At 36.6% G+C, this 22,868-nt stretch overlaps 1 protein-coding gene across 1 annotated transcript in view; it reads left to right on the top strand.

Annotated features, from left to right (window-relative positions):
• GNB4 (guanine nucleotide binding protein (G protein), beta polypeptide 4) overlaps positions 1-22,490 on the top strand; it is a 54,434-nt gene extending 31,944 nt beyond the window's left edge. The window contains exons 3-10 of the mRNA XM_004674988.2: positions 6,317-6,355; positions 7,513-7,619; positions 8,789-8,852; positions 10,540-10,702; positions 11,665-11,731; positions 11,831-12,032; positions 15,649-15,865; positions 18,898-22,490. Of these exons, the coding sequence (XP_004675045.1) occupies positions 6,317-6,355; positions 7,513-7,619; positions 8,789-8,852; positions 10,540-10,702; positions 11,665-11,731; positions 11,831-12,032; positions 15,649-15,865; positions 18,898-19,004 (966 nt within the window). The 3' untranslated portion in view covers positions 19,005-22,490. The remainder of the gene's footprint in view (positions 1-6,316; positions 6,356-7,512; positions 7,620-8,788; positions 8,853-10,539; positions 10,703-11,664; positions 11,732-11,830; positions 12,033-15,648; positions 15,866-18,897) is intronic.
• The last annotated feature ends 378 nt before the right edge of the window (positions 22,491-22,868 follow it).

Raw genomic sequence — 22,868 nt, 5'->3', positions numbered from 1 at the left:
TTGGCCAGGCACATGACCATCTCATTTCATCCCTGTGAGGTAGAGAATGTTACCTTATAAAACACATTTGGAAGGATTCCTTTTCTTCAGTTTTTTGGAATTGTTTGAGAAGATAGGTATTTGTGTTTGAAAGCTTGCTAGACTTCTTTGGTGAAACCATCTAATCCATGACTTTTGTAGTTTGTTTTGTTTTTGAGGAATTTGATCACTGTTTCAATTTCCTTGCTTAAAATAGTGCTACTCAAATTTTCATTCAATCTTGAAGGCTGTATGATTCCTAGAATTTTTTGTTTCTTTTAGGTTATCCAATTTGTTTTCATAAAAATGTTCATAATAATGTCATGTTCCTCTGTATTTCTGTGATACCTCTTGTGAGGTTTTCACTTTTATTCTGATTCTAATTCATTAGAATTTCATCCCTTTTTTTCTTAGTGAACCTAGCTAGAATTTTACCTATTTTGTTTATTGTTCCAAAGAACAAGTTGTTGGTTTCATTGGTCTTTTGAATTATTCTTCTAATTTCTATTTCATTTATTTCCACTCTAATTTTTATGATTTGCTTCCTGTTATTGTATTTCTCTTCCATTTGTTCTTAATTTTTATTTTTTTAAAAAGATTTATTTATTTAGGTATACAAGAACTTGGGTAGAGACCAGAGGTGCAGGGGGGTGAGAGGATTCACTAGAGACAGAAAGGGGAGAAGAACAGAAAGATCTACTGAAATAAACTGCTGAGGGGAACACTGGGCAGGTCAGGAGAGGTCTGCTACACCATGTGGGTATACACCTCCCTGGCTGGGATCAAACTCCTGCTGCAGTGACTATTGATAGCTTCATAGTGCTGCACTTTAACCCATGTACCAGCTTCACAGTGCTCTGCTTTAACTCATTTTACCACCAAAGAGGGTCCTGTTCATCATTTTTAAATTAGATGTAAGATTAGAGTGTTTTTTTAAATCTTTGTTGATATATACCTGTATTGCTATTACTTGCCTCGTTATACTGCTTTTGCTACATCCCACATGTTCTGATAGTTCTTGTCTTCATTTTCATTCAACTAGTGAAGCAGATATTATCACATATCAGGAAAATATTAATATATACAATATTAACTAATACCAGGAAAATGTTAATCTATACAATATTAGAGTGCAGTAAAACATTAGTAATAATTAGTGGCATTCTAGATAACTAGAAGTTAACTTGGAAGTCACTTAATACAGTTAAGAGGATAAGAAACAAATACAAGCTCCCTTTATAAAAAAAATTAAAAGAAACAACTTTTAATCCATAACAGGATGGGGAAGAGTGCCAAGTATAGTCATGCATCAGGGTGTGCGGAGACTCAGAGAGGGTGCCTGCAGCTGCAAATCTCATTTAGTAGGTAGCTCTCCCTCAGAGACAACACCAATAATACTTTTTTGAGAACAGTGGAAACAGGTGCTTCCTTGGACTTTGTTGACACAGGAATATCAAGGAAGGTAGAGCTAAATTTGAAAGGATATAGACTTGTCATTTTTGAGGAATCTCTTGGGGAGTAGATTAGAGAAAATACTCGTGTGTGCACCCTGGCATTGCTTACTTCTTCCCTTAGGGGAAAGTGAAGGCTAAGACTATTTACAAATATGAACATAAAGTAAGGAGACTCTCTACTAACTTGCACATTGCTGTGACCTTTCCCAAGAGGAACCTGTTGCAGTTGCCATTTCCAAAGAATTCGTTTAATTTAAAAGTGAAAAATAAAAAGAAAGGAACAAACATTGGATTCATACAAAGACATTACCAAAAGAATGAGGGGACATGCAGCAGGAAAAACAAAGGATGGGTGCAAAACATCAGAGAATGTGGAATCAGAGCATTAAAATCATAACCAGTCTTATTGCTGAGAAAGCAAGGAAGTAAATGATTTAGATGTAAGTAAGTACCCTTAATTGATACATTAGGTATCTGAACAAAGCTATCAAAACATAGGAATTTATTTACTGGGATTATCAGAGAACACTTCCTGGGCTGTTCTCTTAATTCAGTGCTGTGGCCCCTACCAGAACAGATTCTCTACCATCACTTGCTCCAGATGGTGAACAGGATTGACTGAATGCGTGGCCAGGCACATGCTTATGGAACCATTTTATTTAATCCTCATAGGGCCTCTGTGAGGTAGCTAGTGTTACTTCATTTCCTAATTGAGAGGACTGAGGAGACTCAGTAAGATTATAGAACTTGCAAGTAACATAACCACCAGGTGATAGGTCCCGGATTCAGACCAGGTGTGTTTGGATTCCAAAGACTGATGTAGCACGGCCTCCAGCTGTGTTTGCTCACATACTTCCTGTGCAGCTTGTGCTGTAGCCTTCCAAGTCTGTTGCCAGCCTCTGAAGTTGCTCCTTCCAACTTCATTGCCTTCAAAAAAAAAAAATCTTTTTACTAAAATAACATTGTTGTATAACAAAAGCTTCAGATGTACCTCTTATAAATCATCATGTGTATAGCCAACATTATTCAATGCTTTAAGTCTAGTTCTATCCTTTACCGAACAGCTGAGTCCTTGCTCTTGATTTACCTACCCCTCGCTTTCCATGGTAATCACTAATTAGGTGTCTAGAAGTTTTGTTGTTTTAGTTCATTCATTTGGTTTCTCTATATAGCACATATGAGTGAGATCATACCATATTTGTCTTTCTCCTGACATATATCTGCTCTGTCAATCCATGTTGGAAATGATAGGGTTTCACCTTTACAGCAGTATGATTGTGCTGTACACCACATTTTCATTATCCAGTCATTTGTTGGGGAGTACTTAGGTTGTTTTCACTCTTGCCTATTGTAAATAATGTTGCAGTGAAAATGGGAAAGCATATATCTCTTCAAATTAGTGTTTTCTATTTTAGGGGTAAATTACTACAATTGGAATAATTGGATTTTATGGGATTTCTGCTTTAAATTTTTTAGGAATTCCCATATTGCTTTAAATTTTTTCATTTGCCTGTAATTAAGCTACTTCTCTTCATGGGTCTCCAATTATTCATTGAGTCAGTCTTCTAAAAAGCTTAGCAGAGTTCCTGGATTTATTTTCACTTTATTGAAAGGCAGCATAGCATGGACTTCACCTTTTACTTAATTTTTGCCCATAGGAAAGGTTGTTGTTGTTGTTGTTGTTTTTAAGTTATACCTGGATTTTTAAAAAGATTTATTTATTTATGCATACAAAACTGGGGTATAGGCCAGAGGTGCAGGGGCATTCACCAGAAAGCAGCGGGCAAGACAGGAGAGGTCTGCCGCACCATGTGGGTCACCTCTGGGACTAGGGATCGAACTTGCACTGAAGTGGCTGTGGCTAGCTTGCAGTGCCGAGTCCTAATCCATTGGGCCACCAGGGAGGGCCCTGTTTTTGCTTTTGCTTTTGTTTTTAACTACTTGATGTTTGGATGTCTTTGCTGTCCAGTGAGCATACTAATGCCTGCAGTCTAGGTTGGTGGAGAAGATTAAATGAAATAACATGTAAGGGAGTTAGCACGACACCTCTAAGTGTTGCTTCTTTGCTTATATAGCACTCTGGACTTGCATCTCTGTGCTGGTCACTATCTGCTGTGTGTTATGAGTCCTTCTGCACAGTTGCTTCTGCTACCGGTACTTGATGGAAAACTGTCTTAATCATCTTCATGTCTCCACAGCATCCAAAAAAACCACAATGTCATGGGTACAGGTGCCCACTGAATCACCTCCTCCCATGATTTCAAGTACTTTTCTTAGTTTAATCATGTCCCACTGTACTTAAAACTCCTTCCTTCCTTCTTTCTACCTCCACCCCCAGGAATATAATGAACTATTTACTTAAATATGGTAGAAACAGCTAACGTAAGTATATTATGTATCAAATGTCACTGCTACAGTACAATTTATTTTAAATTCAAAAACAAAACAGATTTGTCTTGTTTTATAATAGTTTTTGGATTCAGTGTGAAAAATATCACTTTTATTTTACACAAAGATGTTAGTATCAGCTCTTATATTTCTTACCGTGGAAATATGAAATTGAATGTTTAATATCCTTTTAGATTCAATTTTACAATGGATAGTAGTGTTCAGAAACTTAAGTTCTCTGTGAGTAGAATCTCTGCATAGTACAAATTTGTGATTGTTGCTGAGATATTCATGGGATTTTTATATTCCAACATGATATTACAGTTTTTACTACCTGTTTTCACTGTGAAGCATTAATTTTCTGTTCAAAAATTATTTTGTTAATACTAACGTGTGCTCTAAAAGAGCAGTGGTATTTACCTTCCCTCTGCTGTATTCCTGGTGTCTAGCAGAGAGCCTGATGCCATGTTCAACAGATATTTTACCAGAAAACTATATCAAGAAAGATCACCCAGTGATAATTCATTTTCATAAAGCTTCAAATCATAAAGCATTTTTTCCCACTGCACCATTTTTTGGAGCAGGACTCCCCTGATCCTTGTGAACTGACCATCACTGTCATTTCTGAAACCTCTCTTCTTTGTAGAAAAGCAGGCAGCATTATTCTTTGCCAAATGAGGTCTCTAAACTCACAATTTGTCTAAGAATGAGAGAATCAAATAGTATATTTGTGCAACTGCTTCTGAACACCCTGACGCAAAAATATTCTGTTTATAAATAGGCTGAAAGGGCATGCAAAACCATTCCTTCTCGTCCTTGCTGCCTGCAGAGACAGGCTCTTCTCCCCAGACTGGAACAAATTGTTCATTTGGGACATTTCTCAACAAATATTGTGTACCTCCTCTTGCAACAGGCATACACTAAGCATTGCAGAGAAGCACAAACTTGAAGGTTACACTACTCGAGCTTGTGTTGAAAAAATTATTTTAAGTCTATAGGAAGATTTAATTGCATTTTGGATTTTCCTCACATAAGTGAATTTGTTATCTTGGTTTTCAACATTCTGTTGGTTATTAAGTATGTTATAAGCCTGGATTTACTGATTTTTGTCATATTGTTTTATTGCACTTCCTCCTTTGGTTAGTTCTTTCAGTGTGTATAAAAATTTGAGATCTGTTGGAAAAGCTGCCCTCTAATACTTAGGCATGAAAGCCTGCTTACCTACAGGGAATTTGTTGTAGGTATATAGACTCGAATCAATTTATATTTTCTATTATATAACATTTTTTTCCTGAGCTATATCCTTTTTTCATATTGGATCAAAAATATTTTATTATTAACAACATTTGTATACACTGTATTTGCAAAACATTTGAGGAAGTGTTGCTTATTTTGATATTTCTTAAATGTCCTGGGTTATACTATAAATATCCTTCTTGTCACCTCAACTTCTAAATACCAAAACAAACAGAGGGGAACTTGTAGTTCTTATTTCTGAGGAAGCTCAAGAACAAATATAATTACCAATATTATCACTTTATTACTCTAGTTTGTTTTTTACTCAGACATGATTTTAAAAAAGATTTTAATAGAACTAAAAGTACATTTTCACAATGGAATAAAATTGAGAGTATAAATAAATCGATATATCTGTGAGCAACAGATTTTAATAAGGGTAACAAGGCCTATTTATAGGGCAGTACTTTCCAACGAATGGTATTGTGGCAACTGGATTCCCACACACAAAAGAATGGACAACTGTTGTAAGGATGTGAAGAAATTGTGAGCATTTAAACTGGTGCAGCTGCTGTGAAAAATTGTTTGGCAGTATTTTTTAATAGAGTTAACATATCCCCCACCAGTTTATTCCTACATTCATACCCAGAGTGTTAAAAACATATGTATACATAAAAACCCAGATATATATGTTCATAATAACATTGCACATAAAGATCAAACAGAGGGAACAAATGTTCACCAGTTGATTTATAGATTAACAAAAAACTGAATGGTATACCCATTCAGTGAACTGTTGTTAATCATAAAAACAAAGGATTGATAAATGCTTCAACATAATGAATCTTGAAAACATTACTTAAGTTAAGGAAGCCACACACAAAGGTCATATATGGCATGATTCTATTTATGTGAAATATCCAAAGTAGGCAAATCCATAGAGCTAGAAAACAAATTAGTGATTGCCAGAGGATGAGAAGAGAGAGAATTGGTAGATAGTGGGTCTCTTTTAAGGGATGACGGAAATGTTCTGGAATGTTAGAGTGGTGATAATTAAAATAATTAAGCACATTAATTTTATGTTATGAGTTTTTATCTAAAGTCCCTTAAAAGATGTGATAAAGTAAAATGTATTTTGCAAAACTACATTTTCAACAAAATATTTTAATCATTTCTAGAGGTTTTCATGTCTAAATCTATTTTATCTTTCTTTACTTTAGGATGCTAGGAAAGCGTGTAATGATGCAACCCTTGTTCAGGTAAATTGATTTTTGACCTCAGTTCATGTCAATGATTTACATGAGACAGCTCAATTTGATGCAAATGGCATTCACATATTTTCATTAGAATTTAATTGGAAAAAAATCACAAACTACTTTAATAGCTGTTTGCAATACATTGGTCCCTGTGGAAGTGCTTTTTATTATTATTATTATTGTTATTATTATTTTGCATACAAAAAGTGAGATGAGTGGCTCCACTAGAGACAGAGTGGGGAGCAGAACAGGGGAATCTACTGAAATACATTACTGTGTGGGAAAGCTCTACTACGCCACGTGGGTCAGCTTTCTGGTCAGGTGGAACTCATGCTGCAGTGGCTTTGGATAGCTTTGATAGTGCTTAGACTTTAGCCCTGTGCCACCAGAGAAGCCCAGATATTAATCTCTTTTATTAAATATTTTATGTGCTATACAATTGTAAATCCGACTTTCCTATAGATAGATTGATAAATGTCCTACTCTTTGGTCATCAAGTTGGGTTTTTATTTCACTGCTTTTTTTAGCTGAAGTTGAAAAGTATGTCAGTTGTTTTTCAATTAATAGTGTATAGAAGACATCCACACTGGAAGATGTGCAAATAGGATCATTTTAGATTAATCATACTTTTTCTTGAACATCAATCCTGTAATGATGCTGTGGAATCATTTATATTAATTTGTTGTGCATTCATCAACGTGTGTTCTTTTACTTAAAACTTTTAAATTAAACTGAATGCAGTGGTATCTGTTACAACTACTTCTTTTCTTATTTTGGAAACACGCTTCTTCAAGTTTCAGGTACACAACATGATGCTTTGATTTTCAGATATTGTGAAATGATCACCAAGTAGGTTCACTTAACACCCCTCTATGTAGATATACGTCTCTGGTGTACATATAATAAAAATATAAAGAAGAAAACTTTTTCTTCTTGTGCCGAGCACTCTTAGGACTCACTCTCACAGCCGTGCTGTGTGTCCCACCCGCCGTTGGTTCTGTCACCCTGTGCTCCGTGACATCCCCTAAGTGGATGTTCGCACCTTTTGGCCACCTTCCCTACACCCTCCTGTGTGCCATTTGCCTATCAGTTTTTCTAGTTATAGTTATTTTCTGAGCTATGAATAAAGCAAAGAGTAACATTTTCGCCACTTTCTAAAGATCACGTCAAATATGGACTCCGTGGGTCGAATACAAATGCGAACAAGGCGTACTCTGCGGGGCCACCTCGCCAAGATCTATGCCATGCATTGGGGTTACGACTCAAGGTTGGTTTCTGCCATTTTCAAACTATTGGCCTAGTTATGTTTTGTTAAGGTAATTAGCCTTTTATTGGTTTATACTGTGATTATGAAGTATATGCAGAAAATGATCCAATAGGAACATCTTTCACTAACAATATTAACATTAACACTGTTAAAAGTTTAGAAATTAACGATCCATGAAAACTGTTTAGAAAAGTATTTCTTTACAGCGCAGCATTGCACTTTGTTTTTAAATGTGCCAAAAGCAGTTTTATTGTATATTTACCTTGACTTTTCAGTTATTGTGGGGTTTTTTGTTTGTTTTTTAAATATTTATTTTATGTATTTGTGTATATGAGAACTGGCGTGCAGACCAGAGGTGCAGAGAGGAAGGGTAGGAGGATTCACCAAAATTAGAGTGGGGAGCAGAACAAATGGATCTTCTGAAATGCACTGCTGAGGGAGCAGCAGGTGGGTTAGGAGAGGTTTGCTGGACCTTGTGGGTCATCACCTCCCTGGTGGGGGATCCACTTGTACTGTAATGGCTGCGGATTACTACATAGTGTTTTGCTTTAACCTGTTCTGCCACCAGGAAGGGACCCAAATTCTACGTTTTCAATATGAATTCTTTTTTGCAGGGTTTTACTTGATTGACTCAACTAGTATTTAATTGCCTCTGTTTTACTTTGTATTGCATTTATTTTATTCCATAACTCTGTTTTCACTTACTTTGATTTATTATAAATATCTGTAAATGTCTGTTTCCACTAGATGAGAGAGGTTTCACCTGTGGGCAGCATTTCCTGCTTTGTACCCATAGTGCTCTGGTTCACAGACTCTCAGTTGATATTTTTGGGTTCAATGAACTTGGTTTTATGTTTGTATGTACTTTATTCTCATTGAATTTGTCGGTAAATATTAAAGCCGTCAGCTAATAGCTGCAGAATCTTGAATAAGATCTAGAATGTTTTCACCGTGAAAGAGTCACAACCAGAGATATTTTTAGTGAAGTATCTAAATTTTGCTTTGTTGAACATTTTGTCATACAGAATAAATTCTTTAAAGGTGGGAAAATATTTTTCATTATTGATTTTTAATATTGATTTTCTTTTCCATTCTACTTTAATGCATACATAACTAATTTAACCTACTCTTTTTCCTCTGTCAAATTATTATTATGTTTGTTCCTCCAGGTTACTAGTCAGTGCTTCGCAAGATGGAAAATTAATTATTTGGGATAGCTATACAACAAATAAGGTAGAGTTTCTTAATTATTCTTTTAAGAAATCTTATATTTGGCTTGATGTTCACCAGTTCTTTCCTTTATTTTGTTATTATATCACTCAGTTGATTTCTAAGATAAACTTATTCTCTGTATTTTAATCCAGTTCTTCTCTCAGATTTATTCTTTGGTGTTTATTTTTATTACTTTTCCCTTTTTTATTCCCAAAGACAAATAAGGTATATTTTCAGTGATTTATTCACTTAAATTTTAAATTTCTTGTTTGAATATTAGAATTTGATGTACATCAGTTTTAAGTGAATGATTTTGTCAAAAACAATTCCCATTTCCTAACAAGTCAGTGACCCTGAACTTTTTATTCATAGTTGTGAGAAACCTAGAATGCTAGTATGAAGCTTTGCTTTGGGGCATCGCAGTCACTGATTTCTGTTTCAATACAGTAGTTTGGGTGCAAATTAGAACTGACTTAGATCCCTTGGGGTGGAAGCAGATCCTCCTGCCATGTCAGCTGGAAGGAATCCCAGACTTAAAGGTGTTAAGCAGTGTGAAAAGCTTCAGGGAGACTTTCATAGTCTAATACCTTGCGATATTATGAGCATAGGTTTTCATTAAAAATTCAAAAATACTATTTTGCAAAGTAATTAGTAGCTTTAGTAAGACTGAGATTTTAAAAATAATTAAGATATCTGTAATATAATAATTTTGTGTATTAATTAGTATTAGCATGTATCTTTTTTTTTTTTTAAGATTTGTTTATTCATATAGAACTGGGGTACAGGCCAGAGATGGGAGGGTGATAGGATTCACCAGAGACAGAGTGGGGTGCAGAACAGGGAGATCGAAGAAGTACACTGCTGAGGGGAGAGTGGGCTGGTCAGGAGAGGTCTGCCTTGCCATGTGGACCTCCTCCAGGCAAGGCCGGAATCGAACTCATGCGGAAGTGGCTTCAGCTTTTTAGTGCAGTGCTTTAACCCGCTGCACTACCAGGGAGGGCCCAGCATGTATCTTTTAGCAATATTTTCCTAAAACAAAAGAGTTCATTTTAAAAATATAATATTAAGTGAAAGCTAGTAGTAGTCATGTGACGTGTTGATTCTCTATACGGCTATTTTATCCTAGCTATTCCCACACAGCTGAACTTTTTGCCACCTGACATGCATTTGAGTGTTGCTGGGTGAACATTGGTATAGACATTAGTGTGACTTGATCAACAAATCTATTACCAATGTTTGATTTTGAGCCCCAGGATATTCCCTAGTAATAGAATGACAGGAGTACTGTCTCTTCATGGAAGAGCCATTTTAATTGATGGTCATACCTGTTAATTATCATCTCCCTTTTAACTCTTCAGTGTCATATTGGCGATTTCTCTTTTTGAGCACTTGTATAAAAGCAAAGAATTTTATTAATTTGTCATCTTTAATTTTTTACACTTAACATATCAGAGGGCTCTATGGGCATTGAAACATCCTGTGTTTTTGCTTCTATTAAGAGAAAGAAAGTACTTTTGTATCTGAAAATCAGGCATGTGGTGTGCCTTAGTATTTTAGTTTTCATTTTCTCAAAGCACTGCATTCTTTATTTTATTTGGCTTATTTTTCCTATGTAACACTGTTTTATTGTAAATAGATTGAAAATAAGTAACAACTTTTGTAGTCATTATTATTTTTGTAGTCATAACTTTTTGCTTGTTCGCTGCAGATGCATGCTATTCCTTTGAGGTCCTCCTGGGTGATGACTTGCGCTTATGCACCCTCTGGTAATTATGTGGCCTGTGGAGGACTGGACAATATCTGTTCTATATATAATTTAAAAACCAGAGAGGGAAATGTGAGAGTGAGCCGAGAGCTACCGGGCCATACAGGTGAGCTAAACAAAGTATTATTTCCTCCCAAGCCTGACTCCTGAAGAGGAGCTGATCAAGCAGAACCTGTGACCGGTTGTACCCAGCTAGCCACGGGATGAGTGTTACTCAAGTGAGAGTAAAAATTACTATGAGTCATAGAAGCACTAACTTCTTATAATCATACCATTGATGACTTTAATTCTACTTTCCTTTTAGAGGCAGCTGTGCTATTTTTGTAAAAATGAAAAACTTACTGCAAAAAAATTTTTTTAATGCAAAAACAGAAGCAAATATAATTTTCCCTATTCCCTGTAACCATATAACAATTATGGGACTTTGGCATTTATACTCATGCAATTGAAAGCATGTATTCATCTGTATTTGTGAAATGTTTTTCATCATGTGCTATGCATTGCTTTATTAGCCAGTGGGCATTGCCAGTGCTAATGGTGTTACTTGGGCATTTATTGCCACTCATATGCTTGCTGCCTGTGAATTCTTGGTGATACTGTTTGATAATGCTTTTAACCAAATCTTTAGAAAGGCATTTCTCTACCATGTCCACATTTAAACCACCACTGATGCTTGTCATTCAAGTAGGCTTTTTGCTGAAAAGGTGAAGATGTTTGTTCCAAATTTCTCCAAGTACTTTTATTTTGCCAAGGTATATAACAGGCTGCCATAGGTTTTAGTTATTTGCATGACTAGTTGTCTCTCTCCCTCACATAATATAGTGGGTAGAAGGGACTATGTCTTACTGAACTCTGCAACTTGCAGAGAGTCAATACATCTTTGATATAGTAAATACCTGTGTCTGTAGATAACATACAGTTTAAAATATTGAAAAGTAGAACTATAGTCTATACTAACAGATCTTTTTGCTCCTGGGTATTATAATTTTATCATATATATTACCATTTCAGATGTAGCTGAGTTATTCAGTGGCAATAACCTAAAATGTATTATTCTATATGCTCTAGGCTACTTGTCCTGCTGTCGATTTCTAGATGACACTCAAATTGTTACAAGTTCAGGAGATACAACTTGGTAAGTCTACTGCAGAAGAGCACTGATTTTGTGGGTTGAGGGTAGTGAGAACTAACATAAAAGATAATTGTCATTATTTTTATTTGTTTTTAATTCCAGTGCTCTATGGGACATCGAAACTGCCCAGCAGACCACCACATTCACTGGGCATTCTGGAGACGTGATGAGTCTTTCTCTGAGTCCTGACATGAGGACTTTCGTTTCTGGAGCTTGTGATGCATCTTCTAAATTATGGGATATTCGAGATGGAATGTGCAGACAGTCTTTTACGGGACATGTGTCAGATATTAATGCTGTCAGTGTAAGTGTGTAACATGCTAAGGAAATGTCTTGTGCATTGAAAGGGTGGACCTCGGTAACATGATTTTAACAGCAAACTACCTTCAAAGATTCTTATAAACAATATGCTCTTACACAGATTCCCTGAATTAAAGGGCATCACTTTTCAAAGGTAGAAACATTTTAATCCCTAAGTCTGTCTTTATTTGTAGGTGAACAGTAAATTTATTTCTAAATTTAGAGAGTTGGAGTTGGGTTCTGCCCTGGGTAACGGATATATGGTCATCTGTCTCTGGAACAGACTACATGTGCATGCTACCTCCGCCACTCTGATCCACAAGGGGTATCTTCTGAATTGGGTGTTTTGCAGATCATGGCTTGTATTGCACTGTGGGCCTCTTTTCTGGTTTTGATTAGAGAACAAGTTTAATCATATTTCCTGATAATATGTGTGCAATGATAGTCCTGGATTCCTGCCAGAAATGACAGGGCGTATCTTGGTGGATGTTAGAATGGAAGAAAATAGTCAAACCTGGCCCTTCCTTGTGGCTCAGTGGGTTAAAGCACAGCACTGAGAAGCTAAAGTTACTTCTGCATGAGTTCAACTCCTGCCTGCCCCAGAGGTGACCGCATGGCGTGGCAGACCTCTCCTGACCCGCCCACTGCTCCGCTCAGCAGTGTACTTCGTCTGTCTGCCTGTTCTGCTCCCCACTCTGTCTCTGGGGAAGCCTCTCTCCGCCTCTGAGCCAGTGGCCTGTATCCCAGTTCTGTATGCACAAATAAATCTAAAAAAAAAAAAAAGAAAATAGTCAAACCACTGGACTATAAGCAAGCAGTAAGGGTTGGTGAAGCCTTTTGCATTACTGAGGGCCTTAGGAACTTCACAGTAAGTTACCTAGCATGACTATTGTTTGGGTGTTTGGTAGATGAAGAAATTTTGGCAAGCATTTTGGCAAATGCTCCTTGTGCATTTTGGGAATTTAAAAGAAGGAAAAAATGTTGTATATATTTAATATGGAGAAGCCATTTCCTTTGGGACAAGGCTTTAACCATCCTAAAAGCATTAAAGTGAAGCACTTGTATTTCCAAGAGCCTGTTCACTGCTAACACCGCCTGCCCTGAGTGGGGGCTTCTAAACAGTGAACCACACAGATGTTTGCTTGGTATTAAACAAAACTGCAATACAATTATCATGATTTCAATTGTCCTGAGACATAAAACCTATACAGTTGGACCCAAAATTGAAATAAGGGATACATTAAGAAGTGAGGAGAAAAAATTAAGTAGAAAATACCATTATTTGCAGGTGATCATGTTTAACTAGCTATCCCAAGAAAGTCCTTTGTATTTTCTGGACTACAAAAACTATTTTAAAGTCAGTAACTTTTTTTATAGCAATAATAGCCAGATAAAATATAAAGGAAGAAAATCCTATTGAGAATACCAACAAAAATTATGAAATAGGCAAAGAATAAATTTACCAAGAAATGTGCAGAATCTTTATTAAAAAGAGCATAAAATGTTATTGGTAAACTTTATTTATAATACTTAGAAATACATTCTGTGTTATTGGATGGGAAGAATGCATATTGCAAACCAATCCTTTATCCTAGAAATTAATGTTTAGGTTTAAGACAAAATTTTTAAAGACATTTTTATTTATTTATTCATACAAGAGCAGGGGTGTATGCCAGAGGTGGGGGGGGGGGTGCAGAGACAGAGTGGTGAGTAGAAGCGGGCAAGACTGGAAGGTCTGCTTCATCATGGGTCTGCTCCCTGGCCAGGGATGGAACTCAGGCCACAGTGGCTGGCCGTAGATTGGTATGGCTGAGACTAAGCCACCAGGGAGGTCCCAGGTTTAACTTCAAATTTTAATCAAACTTCTAGTGGATTTGGGTTTTTTGAGAAGAGTCGAACTAAGGAATATGGAGAAAAGATACTTAACCAAAATTAAAACTAAAGTGCAAAAAAAAGAAACAGATTGACTTGAAGCAGAATAACAGTAGTGCTTTACCATGCCAGATAATAAAATCTGCTTTCAAGTTATAAATAAAAAAGAAAGTGTGACCACAGGTATAGGGAGGCATAGACCAAAAACTCATAACTAGTATTTTTGTGTATGTGCTTAATAAATAGATATAGCAATGAAATCAGTAGAAAGAAAAATGATTATTAACATCTTGGACAACTACTTAACTATTAAGAAAATTTAATTAGATCCTTACACTGAATGCTCTATATCAAATTAATTCCACATGAATACAAATCAAGATGTAAAATGTGAAGTCACTAAAAAAGGAACAAGAAGAAAATATAATTGAACATCAGTTAACTTGAAAAAGGATTTTATTCATACAAGAAGGAAATCTGAATGGGGAAGATAAACAAGTGTGACTACATAAATACTAAAAACTAGTTGCTGTTCTTGGAAAATTAAAATAAAGTTATATTCTTCATTATATTCCTTATAAATTTGCAAGTTCAGTACTCACAGCACAGTAAAACATAAGCAAAGGTCATTAGCAATCAGTTCCCAAAAATTATGACAGATGGTCAGTAGATTTATGGAAAAGGTTATTTCCTCCTTGTAAAACACCTGTGTTGAGTAGAGCCAGTAGCTGAACAGAAAGGTTCACAAACTAATGATGAAAATAATGAATAGTTATCTTACCACTACCTTAGCTTTATACTGTCCTCTAACTGGAATGCTGTATGTTTTCTATTGTAAAATCTTTCCTATTTATTCCTCATGATGGGAATTTTGGGCATTTCTTTCTTTTTTATTTTTAAAGATTTATTTATGCATACAAGAACTGGGGTATAGGCCAGAGGTGCAAGGGCAGGGGTGAGATGACCCACTATAGAGCAGAGAGGGGAGCAGAACAGGCAAATCACTGAAGTACACTGCTGAGGGGAGCAGCAGGTGGATCAGGAGAGGTCTGCTGCGCCATGTGGGTAGCTCCCTGGCTGAGGATCAAACCGCTGCAGTGGCTGCTGATAGCTTGATAGTGCTGAACTTTAACCCACTGCACCACCAAGGAGGGCCCTGGACATTTAAGAGTCACACCTGTAAATTCTCTCAATAGTATATGATATAACTTAAAAAAAAAAAGTATTTATGCATTCAGCACTGGGGTATAGGCCAGAGGTGCAGGGGTGAGAGGATTCACAGAGAGAGAGTGGGAAGCAGAACAGGCAGATGTACTGAAATCCACTGCTGAGGGGAGCAGTAGGTGAGACAGGAGAGGTCTGCTGCACCTTGGCTGGGGATGGAACTTGAGCTGCAGGCTGCAGATAGCTTCACAGTGCTGTGCTTTAACAGGCTGTGCCACCAGGGAGGGCTGTTTGATGCAACTTTTTAATAAAACAGGGGAGCCAGCACTCACTGAAAACCTATGTGCCCAACAGCAGGCTGCGTCCTTGGCACTTGCTGTTTCATTCTGTCCTAACCAATGGCTCAAAGTATTTACGCATTGTTAATGCCCACCATCTACAGCTGGTAAGAAGCCAAATTGGGATTTGAATCTAGTGGTAAGAAGCCAAATTGGGATTTGAATCTAGGACTGTCTTTTCACATGCCTCATGTGATTTTTTTGTGTAGTTAAGTTGGAATAAATATTTGTTGCTTTTCTTTGTAGTTTTTCCCAAATGGACATGCTTTTGCCACTGGTTCTGATGATGCCACTTGCCGACTCTTTGACCTTCGTGCAGACCAAGAGTTACTAATGTATTCTCATGACAGCATCATCTGTGGAATTACTTCTGTAGCCTTCTCAAAAAGTGGGCGCCTCCTGTTAGCTGGTTATGACGACTTTAATTGTAATGTCTGGGACACACTAAAAGGAGATCGTGCAGGTTAGTAAATAAATGCACATGCGGTTGTGATTTTTTTTTTTTTAAGATTTATTTATACATTCATACAGAACTGGGGTACAGGCCAGAGATGCGGAGGGTGAGAGGATTCACCAGAGACAGAGTGGGGAGCAGAACAGGCAGATCGACGAAGTACACTGCTGAGGGGAGCAGCGGGCGGGTCAGGAGAGGTCTGCCACGCCATGTGGTCTCCTCCAGGGCAGGCGGGGATCGAACTCATGCGGAAGTGGCTTAAGCTTCTTAGTGCAGTGTTTTAACCCGCTGCGCCACCAGGGAGGGCCCACGATTGTGATTTTTTACATCTTAAAAGAACAGGTTTATTAGGAAAATGAGAAAGAGAGACACTTGCACAATACAGATGGGCAAAGAAAAGAGCTCCTGCTGCTGCTTTGCAAAGAAAAACTTTTGTGGGAAGAAACAGCTGTGTAGGCACAGGCGGGCAGGGGAGCTGCCCAGTTTTGGTCTTATCCTGCAGCACAAAGAGGTTATCGTCAGTTGTGCAGGAGGCTTCCTGCACACCCTGGGACTCAGGGCAGTGGCAACCTGGCAGTTCTCATTCATGTTCATGGCTCTAGCTCCCAACCATAAATCACATGCAGAGTGACATCTAGTTCTGTAATAATTTCCTGTTGACTAAGTGTTGACATAAAGATGAATAGTGAATATCGATGTCTTTGTTTTCCTAAATTACAAATTTCTTATGAACAGACAGGAAACTCTAAGTGCACTGGGTCCCCATTCTCTGGGAGCTGGTCTGTGCCAGACCCTACGCAGACCCACTGTTGTCCTTTACCCCCAGCTCTAAGTGCTCCCCTTCAGCGCCCTCAGAATGTTAGTGTATGTCAGTCATACTGGGACCATCATTTAACAAATTATACAGTGATTTTAAAAAATCGTAGACAAAATTATCCTTATGGGGCCCTCCGTAGTGGCACAGAGGGTTAAAGCACAGCACTAAGAAGCTAAAGCCACTTCAGCATGAGTTCAACCCCCACCCCAGTGGTGATGATCCACACGGCGTGGCAGACCTCTCCTGACCCGCTCGCTGCCCCCCTCAGCAATGTACTTCGTCAATCTGCCTGTTCTGCTCCCCACTCTTCACCACCCCTGAAACTCTGGCCTGTATGAATAAATATATACATTTTTAAAAAATTATCCTTATGGAATCAAACTCTTGTACACAGCCTGTTACTCAAAACAGCATTTCTCTGACCACAGCCCATGTTTTGTGTTCCCAGAGGTAGCTACTTAAAAAGTAATTTATATCTTTAAATAACACGTCTGTATTGTTACTTCATTTAAGAAAAACACTTTTTTAGTTATTAACTGTTGTTTTCCTGTCGTCATGGACACTGAGAGTTTTGCTTTAACATCCTTCCTCTCACCACAGCCACATCCTTTCTGTGGTCCAACTTTTCCCATATAGTGAACTTTGTTTAGAACATCAGTGTTTATGAGTTTTTAAACACTGGTTACTGCTGAGCAATGAGGCATATATATGACTTTACTATGTGAATTTCTCATATTCTTAATTAATTTACTTATATTATTTTTGATGTGCTTCTTCGTAGTTAATCCTCTAGTTTTCTTCCAGTTTAGCTGGCTTGGAGTGGATCCATTTTCATCCATTACGCATAGCTAGTGGACTTTTTTATTTGGAAACATACAGTTTGTATAGTGAAAATCTGAGGGATTTAATTCATGTCTGTTATTATCATTCTCTTCTAGAGCTCCATTACTCTGGTGCTTAACTTTCAAGGATCTTTCCTAGCTTCTTATGTCCTCTCCTGTTTTCCATCTCTGTCCTTCTTAGCTGTGTTTGGGAGAAACATTCACATTTTTCTGCAGAAGAGTTTTGACTTTCCACTTTTGAGAATATTTTAAATTTGAGAGTATATTTCAAGAAGGCACACATTACTTTTCCATTTCTGTGCAGTTATTAAAGAAATTTTCTAAGTTTTATTCTTTATGCATAATCTTTTCTGTTCTCCAACTCCCCCCTTTTTATTTTTATAATCCACATCCTTATTTCCAGATTATTTCCTTAAAAGAGAGGTGATTTTTTTTTTAAGATTTATTTATTCATGCATACAGAACTGGGGTACAAGCCAGAGGTGCAAGGGTGATGAGAGGATTCACCAGAGACAGATTAGGGGAGCAGAACAAGCCAATTGACAAAGTATACTGCTGAGGGGAGGAGTGAGCAAGACAGGAGAGGTCTGCCGTGCCATGTGGATCACCTCCTCAGCCTGGGATCAAACTCATACTGCAGTGGCTACAGATAGCTTCATAGTGCTGTGCTTTAACCCCTTGCACTAGCAGGGAGAGCCAGAAGAGAGGTGTTTCTTATCTTCTTATTCATAATAAGAGTGAGGCACTACCACTGTTTAAAAGACCTGTCACATAGTTAGTGTGTACTGGCTATAGGCCTTACTAAAGAAAATGATGAGTAGACTTTCATTGAGGAGCCTCTGGTATATCTTATCACCTTCCCTTCCTGGGCTGGTCCTGTTCTCTTTGCTTGGATTTCCACTTTTTTGCCTGGACCGGATAGACTGGCTCATTTTAGGAAGAAAGCTGGGATCAAATAATTAGCAAGTAAATCTTACTTTCCACTTTCAGCAAAGATCACCAATCTCAATAGTACCCGTTTTCCTCCAGGTATGAGACCCTCCTTTACCCTTCTAGACCTGGAAATCTGACCCCTGATCAGTTTCTATTGTTTTCTTTGTCTACCACATCTTTGCTCCTAGTTGGCTCTAGAGCTACCTGATACTGCTAGTATCTGGCCCTTTTGGAGTTGCTGCAAGTGAGTGAAATTTGTTTTTGTGCTTAGCAGATCTTTTTCTTTTCCAGCAAGTAGCTTCTTGGAGCTACTCTCTCACCTAAAATTTAAGGTCTTAGGGTTGAGGTGTTTTTGCTTGAATTAATTAGTATTCATAACAAAGTAAAAATGTGTTCCCCACATTTTAAAACACAGGACTAACTTTTTACTGAACTTTTTTTTTTTTCAGGTCTTCTTGCTGGTCATGACAATCGCGTCAGCTGCTTAGGCGTAACTGATGATGGCATGGCTGTGGCAACAGGCTCTTGGGACAGTTTTCTTAGAATTTGGAATTAAGTGTCATATGTATTTTCTGTTCTCCACTGATATCTGGAGAAATCAATGCTACAGCCTATCGCTGTGAAAAAAAATCCTACCTTATATTTGCAGGTGAAGATTTTCTATTGAGATTATTATCTACAAAAAAAAAAACAACAAAACAACTTTTACTTAAATCTGAAAGAAAAGATGGAAAAAAAAAGCAAAGGTGCTTCTTAGATCAAAAGTCTAGTTGAAGAGTTACTAATTTAACCTCGTTGAGTTTTTGCTTGTACTCAGTCTAAATTTTATTTCTTGGGTTGAACAGAATGTACACATTATAGCGGCCTATCATGTTTGTGTGTGTTTGCAATTTTTAAGAACTGCATTTTAAACTATGTAAATAAGAATTGTCCTATCTTTGAGGTTTGAAATGGAGAAAGCAGGTACAGTAATAAATGGCAGTGTTACCAATGTATGTGTACTTATTTTGAAGAAAGTCTTGTTGATTGTCACCTTTTTAACCTAAAAGTGATTCAGTTGTTTAATATTTAAGAGTACTGACAGGCCAGGGTATCTGAGGGCAGTCCTATTCAAAATTATTAGTTTCTGGTACATCTTTTGTCATCCTGTCAGTTTATATAAGTGCTTGTTTCCAGTCCTGTAGAATTGGGGGGTAGGTAACCTGAAAGCCAGGGAATAAATATTTCACTGAAATTTTAGCAACTTTTGTTAATAACTGGTAGACAGCAGTACTCAAATACATTTGTTGGCATTCTAAAAAGTTGGTTATAGTCAGTTGACACTTTGAGTAGTAGCTCTTTCTAAATAGTTGAACTTTCTCATTGATTTTATTTTCTAGAACTGTTTGTAGAGTATGCTTATTTCAGGAATCAGTGAATTTGGATTGTCCTCGCATCTGTATAATTTCTCCCACTGTGCTCCACCAATTTGCATCTAAATAGAAAATGGAATGCAGTAGTATTATATTCTTGAGAGAGATGTAAAATCTAACAAATCACTAGGCCTGATTAGTTACAGTTGTAACAGGGTGGGTATATATAAGGTATTATTTAATTATAAGTCTGAATGAATGTTAACTGTGCCTTCAAAATTTTAAAATGAAACATTCGAGTTTTTTGCTCTTTTGTATATGTCTTCCCTTAGCATAAAATATAGTTTGTAAGTGCTTTTGCTTCAGAGACTAAGTAACCCCACTTTAAAGCCAAAAGGAAAGTTTCAAGAACAGTCTTAAAGGCACCAGAGGAAAACACTAAGCAGTTCCTCACTTGTCAATGGCATGATGTGTCTATTAACCAGAATGTCCTTCCTTCCCTCTCCGACCCCTGGAATTCAGATGCTTTTCCCTTTGGGTTTTCTCTTGCAAATAAATCTACATGACTGATAATAGAAGATTGTTAGTCTTGTTTGATAGTGAAGTCATGGGTTATTCTGATATATACATGTATATTGTTTTGTAATGTAGTAAATTGTGCCAGTGACTGTTGAGATAGGTCTCTGTTAACTTTTGACCACCTATAACCCTAACCTAAAAACTCCTAAGTTTTACCTATAAAATTCCATCTTTGTATTGTAAATGTGATATAGTAAGTGTATCAGTAATAATGAAGTCATCATCAGTGAAGATCAGTTAATATTAAAAAGAGTAACATCCACAAGGGTAGATTAAGATATAAACCCAAAAGTATTGTAGATGGAAGGCATGAATGTATATGTATACACATATGTTAAGATTTCTATTAACTTTTTACTATTAATAATTGTGCATTGTATCACCTTGTAAAGAACAGCTCTTGGAGATAAATGCAAATATGTGTTTATGGAATGTATTCATTTCCCAGAGGGTTTGCCATGTACTTTAGCAATTCATTCTAAAATCTTGTTCAAGAAAGCACTTCTAATGTGAGCAAAATGTCCTTATTTATATAAAAAGAGAACATCTGGCTACTTCGAAAATTATTCTAGTAACCAGAGTTTAGTCAGAGAGGTATACCCAGACTACAAGAATCTAGTGGTCTTAAAATATGTTAAAAATGATTTAATGTTTTAAGGTTTGCAGGACATTTTACAAGCAATTCCCCTGACTATGCACTATGCAACTGAAAATTAACCACAATTGTGTCTAATTATACACATGACCAAATGGTGACCTCATTAGCACCATTTACTTACTACTTAAATTTTTGTTTTCTAGTGATAGTTTCAGTTGCTGAATAAATTTGTTTTCTTAAGTTTTTGTTTAGTTGGTTATCTAATTCTGTTGAGTCCTGAAACTGATATATAATTTGTAAAGAAAGAGTGTATATAGTTGGAATTTTAAGTTTTTTAAGGCTTAGAAATATGACCAGATGTTTTAAGGAATTTGTATCAATATACTGCAGTTATCTGTTGCCATTTTTTTCTTGCCTTCTAAGAAACATTTAACATGTGTCTCAGCAGGTTTATATGTAGATTCTAATCACTCTAGAAGAGTAGTTTTCTGAGATACATTAAGGGCACATTCTTTTTTCAAAGACAGTGATAGTGGTTCACCAAAATATCCCAAAACCTACATGAAACCAATGATAGTTCTCAACAAGGATATCTTCTTTAACAGTCTTTATTTTTGGCAGCTCCACTAAAAGAGATTTAGCAGCTATACTATACTATATAGAGATTTAGAGAACATATCCGTAGCCCCTCTCCAGTTCATCATTTTTATAGTTATGATTCCATGGTCACGCTCTGTACTGATTTTCAACTGCATAGAAGCAAAATCTGGGCTTAACATTTCAACTTCAAGAGCCTCGTAGGCAATTCCCACTTAGTTGGCTGAATTGGTCACATGATAGTAAACTTGCTTAGGGAAAAAGGAAGTAGGGGCTTGTAGAATGTTATGAACTTTTAAAGCCAACTTTAAATGTTTAAAGCCAACTGAAGAGAAATAGAGTAACTTTCCCAGGTAACATGAAATTACTAAAAAATTCCGTGTCATTGTTACATAATCAACCTTCTCCAACACTTTTGGTATCTTAAAATAAGATGTTCAGGGGAAAATTATGCTTTGATTCTGGTGAGTGTCTCACATTTTAAATGATAACATAATTGAATACTTGTGGTTTATTTATAATACAACTGAGTATCTGTGGCTTATGTGTTTAAGCTTACAGACTGATTAAACAACCTTAAGTGAGCCTACCATTTTTCTAAATCTTTTATTAGAGTTGAGTCAGCCTTAAAGATCTTTAAGTATGATGTTCAGCTTCTAATTTCCCCTTAGCCTTATGGAAAGCAAAATTTTAAACTATTTTACCTTGTTAAAGAGTTTTGCAAACCATCATGTCAAGACTATTTTTTGTGTGTTGAGAAATGGTAGCACAATAAATAAAATAGGTGTTTTGCTACATGAAGTAGAATGTAAAAATACACTAGCTCCCAATGTTCCTTTTGAATTGTCTCAAATTCAGTGCTGTATTTGAAAATATTGGTTACAACAGGTACTCATTAAAATGGTTTGTAATTGGATGTAAGTTTGCATTATTTTACAAAATAATCAGACTGATGGTACACCTTGTATTTAGCTAATTTGTTTGCATGTTGATAAAATATAAGTTTTCTCCTGAATTCCATTTACTGATTCAAAAAAATAGTTACGACAATGCATCATGAAAAAATTCATTTCAACTGGTGTTAAATGTGCCTGACAAAAATCTTATCATTCAATACTTTTTAATTACAACTGCAGTGATATCCATGGTAGATATTTCAAGCCTTTTCTGTCTCTTACACAATGGTGCTCTATCCTATTGTTTTTCTCTTTTCAAAGCATCTGAACACTGTATTTTGCATATCTTATCCAAAGGCATCCACAGCTAAGTGGATTTTTCTTAAAGTTGACTAAAA

This window comes from Condylura cristata, unplaced genomic scaffold (genome assembly GCF_000260355.1).
Source record: "Condylura cristata isolate star-nosed mole 26May11 unplaced genomic scaffold, ConCri1.0 scaffold00003, whole genome shotgun sequence".
NCBI classification, from domain to species: domain Eukaryota; kingdom Metazoa; phylum Chordata; class Mammalia; order Eulipotyphla; family Talpidae; genus Condylura; species Condylura cristata.
This window is presented reverse-complemented; position numbering and strand designations above follow the sequence as displayed.